Source organism: Microplitis mediator, chromosome 8 (assembly GCF_029852145.1).
Source record: "Microplitis mediator isolate UGA2020A chromosome 8, iyMicMedi2.1, whole genome shotgun sequence".
Taxonomy (NCBI): domain Eukaryota; kingdom Metazoa; phylum Arthropoda; class Insecta; order Hymenoptera; family Braconidae; genus Microplitis; species Microplitis mediator.
The window spans coordinates 7,285,566-7,297,782 of NC_079976.1; the positions used below are offsets into that span (position 1 = coordinate 7,285,566).

A 12,217-nucleotide genomic window follows, 5' to 3' on the forward strand; every position below is an offset into this window, starting at 1 on the left:
TAATCTGCGTTCACTCCGCAAATTTTTTACACTGTAAATATGATAAGTAATTTATAAGTTTTCATTCTTCTTTTAGAGTCAATAAGTGGAACTTTCAGCATCTCATTCAAAATCAATGACATTGTCTTTACACACAAAATACTTTTTTGTCTTCGCGTTTGTACAATAAATATAAAATTTTGCTTTTAAAAAATTAAATAAACATTTTTTATCATGAGTGTAATTGTAGCTGACAGTTGGTAGTTATTTGAAATTTTTAATAAATAAATTAAATGTAAGTGGGATAAAAATTAAAAAATGCGCAGTGATAATTAAAAAATCAGTATGCGCATGATTTTTAATTTCACTATTTTAGTTTATTAATTTTTTTTTTTAAATTTATAAATTGTCTCTTATCTGCTACATTCAATGATACTGAAATTAGCCGGCTAATAATTTTTTGATTTTTTTTTTAAACAATAAATTATAAAAAAAAAATATTTGAATAAATTGCACCTGTAGTTTTTTGAATTTTCAACACATGCATTTTTTTAGTTTTCGTTTTTTTGTAATAGATTTGCTGTAAAAAAAATCCAAAAATTACTAATTGCCTGCTAACTTCAGGATGATTGCATTTACAATCAATATTTAAAACAACACAATATTCAAATATAAATTATTGATATTATAATGCTTGAATAAAGTATGAGTAGGTTATGTACTATTGCAGTTACATAATACCTTTAAAAATATATGACAACAATAAGAAATAATTTATAATAATAAAAATATCAACTCGTAATTTTTTAACAAAAAATAAAAACAAATTTATGTCATAAATTAAACAAACATTAAATAAAAATATACGAGACAGTAATTTATAAATACCAGTAAGACAGAAGTATTGTAAGTATGTAATTTTGACAATAAAATAATAAATTAGACAATGAAAATAAATAAGTAGATTATTGATTTAATATTTAATGAATGAAATATTAATTACCTTAAGCCTCATAAGAGGTATTTTAATAATAATACGATAAATTTAACAAATAACTTTGGTTAGTTACAGATTACAGATACACTTTGCGGTAGATGTAGATGTGATAGAGAAAAAAAAAAGAAAGTTAGTTACCGACAGTGGGTAAGAAAGTTTTTAAAAAATGTTTTTATTGTGAAAATTTAAAACAAAGGAAAAATACAAATCATCATAACAATAAAAAATATGTTTACAGTAACAAACATATTTTTAAAAACACAATAATAGATGAATAAATATATTTCGTCATCTAAAAGTATTCTTATTGATCAGATATGACTTCATATATTTATATGAAAAAATTATTATTATTATTATTATTATTTTTGATGAAACAAACAAAATTTATTAAAATGCATAAAATTAGTGAGATAATTATTCAAATGTTATTACATCATTACAAAATAAGAACGATTACGTAGGTGTCAATTTTTACAATAAAATTACCTTCAATTATAGTCAGTATATATATAGATATAATAAACATATAGAAATATATATTTTATAACTGGTATCAGTATCAGTATACAGATAAATTTAAGTTTTTTTTTTAATTTAATTATTAATTTAAAAAAAAATATTTTATGAAAATAATACTAAAGAAACTCGAATATTTAAATTTAATTGTACTAATAAGTTAATATGAGTACGTAGAATAGTTTAAAAGAAAAGAAAAAAATGTAGACAAAGAGAGTAATAAAATAAATGTAACGTAAAGCAATTACATTTAAATGAGAATACATACAAAAGAAACGTAAATTGCTGATGAGCATTAGAAAAGTAAGACAAATAATAATCATAATAATAATAATAATAATAATAGTAATAATAACAATAAATAGTAAACAAGATATGATAAAGATAATTTAAAAACAGAAATTATAAATGAATGAAAGGTTTTAGAATAAAAATATTATGGTATAAAAATTTCATTATAATAATAATAATAATAATAATAATACTAATAATAATAATAATAATAATAATATATATTAATAATAATATGAGTGTGAATGTAGCAGACATCAGACAATTTATAAATTTTAAATAAATAAATCAGTTAATGAAAATAATGAAATTTAAAATAAGTGTGAATGTAGCAGACATCAGACAAATTTAAAATTATAAATAAATAGAGTAAAAAATTAAAAAAAAATATTTATAAAAAATTCACGTATTAATTTCAAAATTTTTTAAATGCGCATTTTTTTTAAATTTAATTTTATTAATTATTTACTCTATTACTAAATTATTTTAAATTTGTCTGATGTCTGCTACATTCACACTCATGATTTAAAAAATGCGCCTACTAATTTTTCATTGATCTAAATACGCTTTTTTATTTTTATTTTACTTAAATTTTATTTATTTATTCAAAAATTTAAAAAAATCGCCACCTGTCTGTTACATTCACACTCATTAATATGAATAATTTTTTACCCTATGAATAGATTGTAAAAAAGCTAATAAATATAAGTATTAATAAAAAAGTAGCGGCCTTGATTAGAAAAAAACAATATAAAATAATTTATAACGTTTTAATATACTATTAAATTTTTTAAATGCTGCTTGTTACATGCGTTGAAGATTTATGAATCATTTCAAATCGTATTTTCTATATATGAAAACAACTAAATAATTTATATTAGCAATAAAAACTCTGTTGTGTAAATTACAAATAAACAAATTTTAATTTAAATTTAAATTTACAAACCGTTAAAAAATAATTATGATTATATAAAATAATCATAAATATAAAAGTATCAAAGGCTTGAATAATATTTATTTTTAATTACGTGTCGGTTAATTTACATTAAAAAAATGAGTGTGAATGTAACAGACATCAGACAAATTTAAAATTATTAATATATAGAATAAATAATTAATAAAATAAAATTTTTTTTAAATTCCCATTTAAAAAATTTCAAATTAATAAGTACATTTTTTTCAAATATTATTTTTTAAATTATTTACTCTATTTGTTTATAATTTCAAATTTATCTGATGTCTGCTACAATCTGTCATATAAAAATTGTGTTTTTATTTTCTTTCGTTTTATATTTTCCTATTTTTTTCAAAACAAATAAAAAAAAAAAAATTGCACATTTAGTTTTTTAAATTTCCTACACGTTCATTTTTTAATTTTTTTTCGTAATTAATTTGTTTAAAAAAATCCGAAAATTGTTGATCATCTGTCAAACTTTAGGATTCATTTTAAAATTTTCGCTCAAAAAAATAAATTTTTCGATCTTCGATACCTTCAGTATCCGATTTATTATCATGATCATAATTTACCGATGTCACGTAAAATTTTTTGTCTGTTATGACCCTTAGGGAACAAAGGTTTCAAGGCCGAAAAAAAAGTAAACAAAACAAATAACCAAAAGTAAAGAAAAATGATAAAATGAAAATGTGTCAGATCAAGTAAAATTGATAGGGAGATAAATAAAATATAAAGGGGGTAAAGAGTTAGTTAACTTAGTGTTGAATTTGTAAATAGACGTATAAAGTATAATGTACAATAATGTTAAATAAAATTTAAAAAGAGGGGAGTAGATCAGCTGTTCAGTGACAGTTCGCCAGCCGTGAGTTTAGTAGTGGGAGTTAAACTCTGAGGAAAGGCAATATGGCTGTTAACTGAGTCCCTGGTTCGTATATACGTCCGTTACATTACCAGAGACAAAGAAACAACGCAGTAGTTGAAAAAAAAAATTTGATTTGGCGCGTAGTCACGTTATTACGCGTATCATTAATACCTTTTAATTGTTAATTAATAAATAAAGGGCATAACAATTATAAATAATATAAGTTTATAAAATAATAATGCTGGAACTTGAAGTTGTGCCTGAAAGATCCATTGGTTGTGAGCAGTGGGAATTTATTTTAGGCAAGTGACGAAATTTACTACTTTTATTTCTTAGGCGTTTACTATTTTATTAATATTACGACGTAGATATATCGATTTATTTTATTTATATAAAATTTGTTTAAAAAAAAAATCAAACTTTTTTATTTTACGTTATTTTTATATTTTTTATTCCACTGTTTACATTTGACTTTTGTTATGATTATTGACATTTGAGTTTGTATATACTTTGTACTTTTATTATGTTTATTTCTTATTTATTTGTACACATCCAAAGTTTGACAGTTATATATAAACAATCACAACATAAATACTAGTGACTATGACTGTTATTATATAATTACTTCATTTTTTATTACTAAATAATTTGCATTACTTTTTTTGTTAAGTAATCAGTTTTTTTTTATTTTTTTTTGGTGAATAATTTTATGACACTGAAGTTAGCTGAGGTCTAATAATTTTTGAATTCTTTTAAAAATGGGAAATTTTAAATAATTAATTATTTTTAAAAATTGTACGTATAGTTTTTTGAATTTTCTATATGTGCATTTTTTTAGTTATTTTTTTTGGGTAATTTATTTATTGAAAAAGATAATTTAAAAATTTTTGATTGTTAACTTCAAAATCATGACACTGAAGTTAGCCGATGTTTAATAATTTTTGAATCTTTTAAAAAACGATAAATTAAAAAAAAAAAAAAACATTCAAAGAAATTGCCCACGTACTTTTTTTAAATTTTCTACACATGCATTTTTTTTTTTTGTAATTAATTTTTTGAAAAAAAAACCCAATAATAGTTAAATAATTTTATGACACTGAGTGAGCCAACGTCTAATGATTTTTGAATTTTATAAAAAACGACAAATTAAAAAAAAAATATTCAAAAAAATTGCACATATATAGTCTTTCAAATTTTCTACACATGCATTTTTTTAGATTTATTTTTTTTGTAAGTGATTTGTTAAAAAAAAAAAAAACAATCATAGTTAAATAATTTTATGAAACTGAAGTGAGCCATTGTCTAATAATTTTTGAATTCTTTTAAAAATGATAAATTTGAAAATAAAAAAAAAATATTTAAAAAAATTGCACATGTAGTTTTTCAAATTTTCTACACATGCATTTTTTTAGTTTTATTTTTTTTGTAATTTATTGGTAGAAAAAAATAATCTGAAAATTATTAAATTCAGGATCATATAATTTTTTAGTAGAGTATAGAGCTTTGATATTTTTAGATTTAATAATTGTGCTGATAAAAAAAATAACGAGCATTGACTAAGATAAATTAATATATATTTACATTATTAATAAAGTCATTAAATTTGTATGATTACATTGTGTATATCTATACGTATGCATATGTATCAATATTATGATAACAAATATTTTTTTATTTTAGGAATGCATTTTTCTCAATCGGTATCCATAATACAGTCGCAAGTGGGCATTATTCGAGGAGTACAAGTTCTTTATAGCGATACTGTAAGAATATTTATTATTTTTTTTTATCACGATAAATTACTTTAATTAATTAATTAATTTTTTTTTAGAATCCATTAGAAGTAGACTTAGTAATAAATTTACCACATGATGGGATACGACTTATATTCGATCCTGTCGTCCAGAGGCTAAAGATTATTGAAATATATAATATGAAATTAGTGAAACTTAAGTATTGTGGATTGCCGTTTAATTCACCTGAAGTGTTGCCGTCTATTGAACAAATTGAACATTCATTTGGTGCAACTCATCCTGGTGTTTATGACAGTGATAAGCAGGTACTTTTTTTTATTTTATCAAAAAAATATAAGTATTTATTAGACTGTCAAAAAAATCGACTTTTTTTTTTAAACGGAAAATGTTAACGTACCTGAAAATCGGAACATTTTTCACGCAACGAAAATGAAAATAATTGATGAAATTTGTGTCTAAAGGCGAATTTAGGGGTAGTTGGGGGTGGCCTGTCATTTTCGGGTGACGTGCGAAACATTCCCGAAATCTAGATCCATTAGTTTCTTTACTTTTCATTTCTTTTTTCTTATTTTCATTCCGCGAAAAACGTTCCGATCTTCAGGTACATAAATATCTCGAACAATATTTTCCGTATAATTTTTGAAAAGAAAAAAACAGTCGATTTTTTTGACAGTCCAGTACCTATAGTTGTAGTAATAAAATTTAATTCATTCATGACACGATTATTATTTTTTTTTAAAATTTTTATAACTAATTTAATTAAAATATTATTTTGGTTTCAGGTTTTCGTGCTCAATTTTCGCGGTTTATCATTTTATTTCCCAATTGATTCAAAATTCCAACCTGGTTATGCACATGGATTAGGATCCTTACAATTTCCAAATGGGACATCACCGCTGGTTGCAAAAACTGCTATATATGTTGGTAATATGGCTGCTGGATCAGTGGGAAGTGAAGAGCACTGTCTGAAAGCCCCACCACCACCACTGCCATTGGTAAAAATATTTTTTTTTAAATCACTAGACTAAGCTTTAGTCATTATTTCTTTATTTTTTCTTCACTAAATGATCACCTGATTCACAAATAATTTTTTAAAATTAGAAACCCTTATCCCCGTTGCTGTATAATTTGAATGATAGTTTTATACAACAAATCCACTAACTTTTATGGATACCTACAGCCTTCATCTAATTTTATTGAAGGTCAATCATTTCCACTATTTTAAAAAAAAAATTCACTGACAGACAAAACAATTCAATAAATAATATGACATCTAAGACATCTGTCTACAAAATTGCAAAATCATTTTATTTAAATTAAAATTTTCTAATGTTGTAATCTGATATCTCTCTTTGTCTTGAGGCAGACGTTTGTTCTTATCGTTAAGATTAATGATTAATTTTAGTAAATTTTTATTTCCTTATTTCCTGTAATTGTTATACTAAAAAATGTGCGGAGCCAACACAGATTAAGTCCGAAGTGAATGCGGATTTAAATAAAATCCAGAACGCTCCGTAATTACTCCTGATTTTTTACAGTGTAACTAAAAAATAAACTATAATTTGCAATAATTAATTGCATCTTTTTAATACTTAAAAAAAGTCATATATTTTTTTGATGTCGTAGCGCGACTTTCAAACTAATTATATTTAAATATCTTCGTTTAAATTAATCATTTATTTGAGAAACTCAATCAGATTAAATAAAATGAAAATAAATTTAATTTGTAGTTGTATAAATTTAATTGAAAGACTTCATAAGTTTGTAAACTTTTTTTATTAATATTTGAAGTATTGTAAATTAAAAAACTTGATTTTATTTTTTGAATTTCTTAAAATATTATTTATTTATTTATTTATTTATTTAGCAATAAACCCAACAGCCATAGCCAATTACAGGGTTACTTTCACATAAAAATACAAAAAACAAAAAATATATTTGCGGGCAGAAGATAAGCCTCCGAATAAAACTAAACATAATTTTTAATATTGCAATATTATATTGTAACGAATGTGAAACTGATCTTTTGAAATTTTTGAATAGTTAGAAAACGAATGCCTTCTTCTCTTGTTTGATAGATGCGCGACTAGAGTCAGTCAGTCTTAATTTGACATCTTAACAGCAGTAAAAAAATAATAACAAAATAAAGAAGATAATTTTTCCTTAAACATATACATAATAATAGATTTAGCGCAGTGAAGTTACTATTTTGCCGAGTGATGCATTTGATAAGCCTGTAAGACTATCCATTATGTCAAGAAATCGTTCCCGCTCACAGACACGGTTAATAGAAACAGAGATCCGAAATATTGGTGCCGATTAATAATTATAAAAATTATTAATTTTATTTTTTGTAGTTTAATTTATATTTAAAAAAAGTTACAGCATAAAATTTTATTTTCTCTCTCTTAATCTCCTCTTATAAAAAATTCGGTGGTTTAAATTTATGGGTTTTCAAAAATAAAAAATATAAACATAAATTTTACTTATTTAATTAATTAATTAATAATAATTTTTTCAGGTCTGTTATCATAATAATTTGTATCTAGAAAAAGCAGAAATTATAAGAGATAAAGTACGAACGCGAGGTTTAAAATTACATCTTTTTACGGAAGGAAATTCAGCAACGAGAGTTTTATTGGAACCTAAAAAACACAACCTCTTGAAAGAAGTTCGTATATTAAAAAATAATAATAATTATTATTGTTATAAATAAAATAATAAACTATTTATTTATTTAAATTAGGTATGGTTTGGAGATTACTGTGAAGATGTTTTAAGTGCACTTGGAGCACCTTCACGTGTATTTTTTAAAGCAGAAGACAAAATGAGAATTCATAGTCCGCATGCACATAAAAAAGACAAGACAAGACGATCTGACTTTTTCTATAATTATTTTACTTTAGGCTTGGTAAGAATTAATACTTTTATTTTATTACTTTAAAATTTATGCTGAAGGTATTCTCAGACAGTACCCCCATTTTTTAAAAAATTTTCAATGACTTTCAACTCTCAGCCGTATTCAAATTTTATTAATCAATTAATTAATTAAAAAAAAATGAAAACAATTGCAAAAAGAAAAATTTTCCCGAGGTCTAGATTTGAAAAAAAATTACTTACAGTTGATATCAATTAGGAGTTAAACGAAATTTTATTTATTAACGCTGCGCAATTTACAAAATTTTTCAATATTCATTCGTTTTATCACAGTGCCAATAAAAAAAAAAAAAAAAAACACATAGAAGAATAAACTTGAGCATTCATACAGTTTTATTATTGGACTCAATTTTTACTCTATTCCTAATTTTCTATTTCCACTCGAATGTATTTAGACACCCACCAAAAAAATTTATCGATTTATTGAATAAATATTAAAATTCAAATTATAAAATTGACATGAAAATTTTTATGATAATTATTTTCCAAACTTCGTTCAACTCCCAATTGATATCAACTGTAAGTAATTGTTTAAAATCTTTAATGCCGTAATAAATTATTAAATAATTTAGTGTTTTAATTTAAAAAAAAAAAAAATTAATATTTTAAACCAATGAAATAAATATTTACTGTTGCTAAGAATGAAGAAAACAATCATAGAAAATCATATCCATTTCCATGATTATTTTCCGATATCGAGTTTTTCCTGATATCGAAATTTTGGAAACTGCTAGTAGCTAATTCCAAGTAGCAAATATCAACTTCGACACCGCCGTCCATCTTACAGCATTAATTTAATAATTAAATAATAGTTTAATTGTTATTAAATTATTAAATAATTATAAAAATAATAGTCTTCTAATCGATTTTGAGAACTGAACGAAAAAATGAAAATAATTAGAAAACAATGCGGAATTCGAATGAATTTTATTGAAAATAATTTGTAGGGCATAAAATTGTCTACAAAAAAGGTCTATGACATTTTTTGATAAGTCTGATAGTTTTGCTGGAAAAGTAAAAAGATCTCGAAATTTACTGCAGATTTGAGTTCCAGCTCCAATAACTTTTGAACAGATGGATTTATCAAAAAATGATGAGAGACTTTTTTTGTAGACCGTTCAATTCACTATAAAATTATTTGATGGACATTACAATGCAATTTATGGTTCATTAGTTTCAAAAATTAGATGAAAAAAAAATTTGTTCCTGAGTTATTCTTATGGGAAATTGAAAAGTGCGATGCAGACAACCTTAATATTAATATTGGCTCATATTTTCAGAGGCCTATTTTGACATCTAAACGAAACTTTTGAGCCTGGTTCCGAGAAAAAAAAATTTTTTTGTTTTTTTTGAAACGTCCTAATATATATATATATATATATATTGGAGATAAAGACTTAATGAGTCTACCTAAGATTTTTTTATCAATAATACTTTAATTTTTTAAAATTGATTGATTAATCTATGATACAATTATGACAGTTGAGTCTTTGAAAATTTTTTAAAAGTGGGGGGCACTGTCTAAGAACGCCCTTAATATTGTTATGAATATAATAATAATAATGTTTATAAATTCAAAAGGATGTTCTGTTCGACGCTAAAACACAATGTGTTAAAAAATTTGTGTTACATACAAATTATCCAGGGCATTATAATTTTAATATGTATCATCGGTGTGAATTTACCCTTACACTACCTCCTGAAAATAATTCCAATGATTCTGGTAAACTTATCGACGTTAGCCCATCTCCAATAATGGTAAAATTAATTTTAAAAATAATTGAAACATAAGATTAATTATAAATATAATTAATTTATTTAAAATTTAAATTCTAGATCACTGCCTACACAAAATGGGATAAAATAAGTGAACAATTAAAAGCAACTGCTCGTCCAGTTGTATTGAATCGTGCGTCTTCTACAAATACGACGAATCCATTTGGTTGTACTTTCTGTTATGGTATACGTGATGCCATAATTGAAGTCATGGCAAATCAACACATAGCCAGTGTAACACTTTATTCAACTGCGTGACCTTGGTAAGCCGCTGCATTTCATAAGACAAATATTCATAGTATACCTTGAGGAAAAAAAAATAAAATAAAACAAAAAAACAAATAAAAAGAATGAATCATTCTAAAATAAAAAAAAATATATAAAACATATAAGCGATAAAGAATGTTTAAAAAAAAAAAATATAAAAACTTGGGAAAAGTAAAAAAAAGTATCGTGAATACTGGTAGTATATAAACAATCTATAATCCTTGAAACGGATTGATGGATAAGCCAGTGAAAGAAACGATTATTGATATATTATATTATATATATACAATACTATAAAGTATAAAAATGGAGAAGGCATCTAGAACGGTAGGAAATATTTATGTAGAAAAATTTATGGTCAATAATTTGTTTTAAAAAAAAGTAGGGCAGAAGTACCATGGCCACTGATCCGTTTTTGGACATTTAATTTTTTATTTTTTTTTATTTAATGACAAAGTATAAAAAAAATTGCACTGTAATAGAGGAATAAAAGTATCTTTGAAGAAATTTAAAAAATTGTCATTGCATATTTACTGTAAAAAATCGGGAGTGGATTCGGAGTGATTATTTATTTATTTATTATCAAACGCCAATCGGCTTTATACAACTGGTTACAAAATATATAGTTACAAATATAAAGAAAACTATGATTTGAAAGGAGGAACATATTCAACTATAATTTTACTTTGACTTTTTTGACTGAGGAAAGAAAAAACTTGATTAATTATTTAGAAGATTTTTAATATTTGAGTGAAAAACTGATAGAGATCCACCGAAAAAATACATGTCCGAATTGAACTCGTTGACTTGGTTAGCTATTCTATTGTACGGTTCATTAATTATGTAGTTTTTGTTAGATCTTATCCTGATTAACAAATCCGATTGAAATCCGATAGACTTTCAATCAGAACTCATTGGTTTCAATCGGAGTTTTTAATCAGGGTAGCGCGTTAATTATTCGATTGCTCCTGAGACACGATTTATTACAGACTATACCAAAGCCTCCTAGTATATCAGGCGAATCGATCAATCCATTGATGATTTTATAGAAGATTATGGATTTTATTGCAATTCAAATTACTCGGAGTTTCGGAGTTTTTTAAAAAAATCACTCCGTATACGGAGTAAATAGGAAGTGTTTTTTCAGTGGAATGTCTTTGGAGTGATTTGAATTTTATTTAAATCCGCATTCACTCTGATTCGGAGTTTTTACATTAAAATAAACTCCTTGAAGTAAATTTCTTTCTGAGGAAATAAATAAATAAACAGTCATCCGCTTTGCGTTCACTTAGAAAATTTTTTTACAGTGTAACAAATTATATTATCGGAATTTTTGAAGTGTCCAAAACTGGCCCTAAAGTGACCAAAAATGGTACCTACCCTTTGTCCAATGAGATCGATATTTGCGTATTAATTTTTACGAAAAATAATTTTATAATTTTCGTAAATGAATTATAATGTGTTCGTAAATTTTTTTAAATTTATTTATGCAATGATATTAAGTTTACTTTCCACTTTTCATTTCAAGTTTGCAATATTTATCTTTATAGTTTGTTATTTTCATTAATTTGAAGTAGCTTTATAAAAAAAATATGACAATCAACTAATCCTGTAGGCTAATTCGATAAATTTTCTTTATCTGATTCCAAAGATATTTGTGAATATTTAAAACTTACTGAATTTTTTAAAATAAATACTTTCGAGCTTGGAAATTAATTTATTTTAAATTACTGTGAAGATACTAAGGAACCGTCCATAAAATACGTCACGAAAAATTTTACCTTTTTAGATCCCCTTCACTTTTTCGATCCCCCTATCAATATTGCGTCACAAATGATAGATCCCCCCCCCCCTCTGTACATGATATATGAAAATTAATA

At 24.1% G+C, this 12,217-nt stretch overlaps 1 protein-coding gene across 1 annotated transcript; it reads left to right on the top strand.

Moving 5' to 3' along the window:
* The first annotated feature begins 3,597 nt into the window (after positions 1–3,597).
* LOC130673085 (PHAF1 protein CG7083) lies at positions 3,598–10,783 on the top strand. Its single transcript, XM_057477994.1, has 8 exons — positions 3,598–3,905; positions 5,284–5,366; positions 5,435–5,662; positions 6,140–6,352; positions 7,879–8,028; positions 8,104–8,268; positions 9,876–10,052; positions 10,131–10,783. The coding sequence occupies exons 1-8, from the start codon at positions 3,842–3,844 to the stop codon at positions 10,326–10,328; spliced, it is 1,278 nt and encodes a 425-aa protein (XP_057333977.1). The 5' UTR covers positions 3,598–3,841; the 3' UTR covers positions 10,329–10,783.
* Positions 10,784–12,217: the final 1,434 nt, after the last annotated feature.

What these genes read in the sequence shown, in the direction of transcription:
- LOC130673085 (XM_057477994.1), top strand. Translation starts at nt 3,842, where the DNA reads ATGCTGGAACTTGAAGTTGTGCCTGAAAGATCCATTGGTTGTGAGCAG. An exon ending in AAGTTCTTTATAGCGATACT is followed by an intron (nt 5,367 to 5,434) that starts GTAAGAATATTT and finishes ATTTTTTTTTAG; the next exon opens with AATCCATTAGAAGTAGACTT. An exon ending in TTAGCCCATCTCCAATAATG is followed by an intron (nt 10,053 to 10,130) that starts GTAAAATTAATT and finishes TTTAAATTCTAG; the next exon opens with ATCACTGCCTACACAAAATG.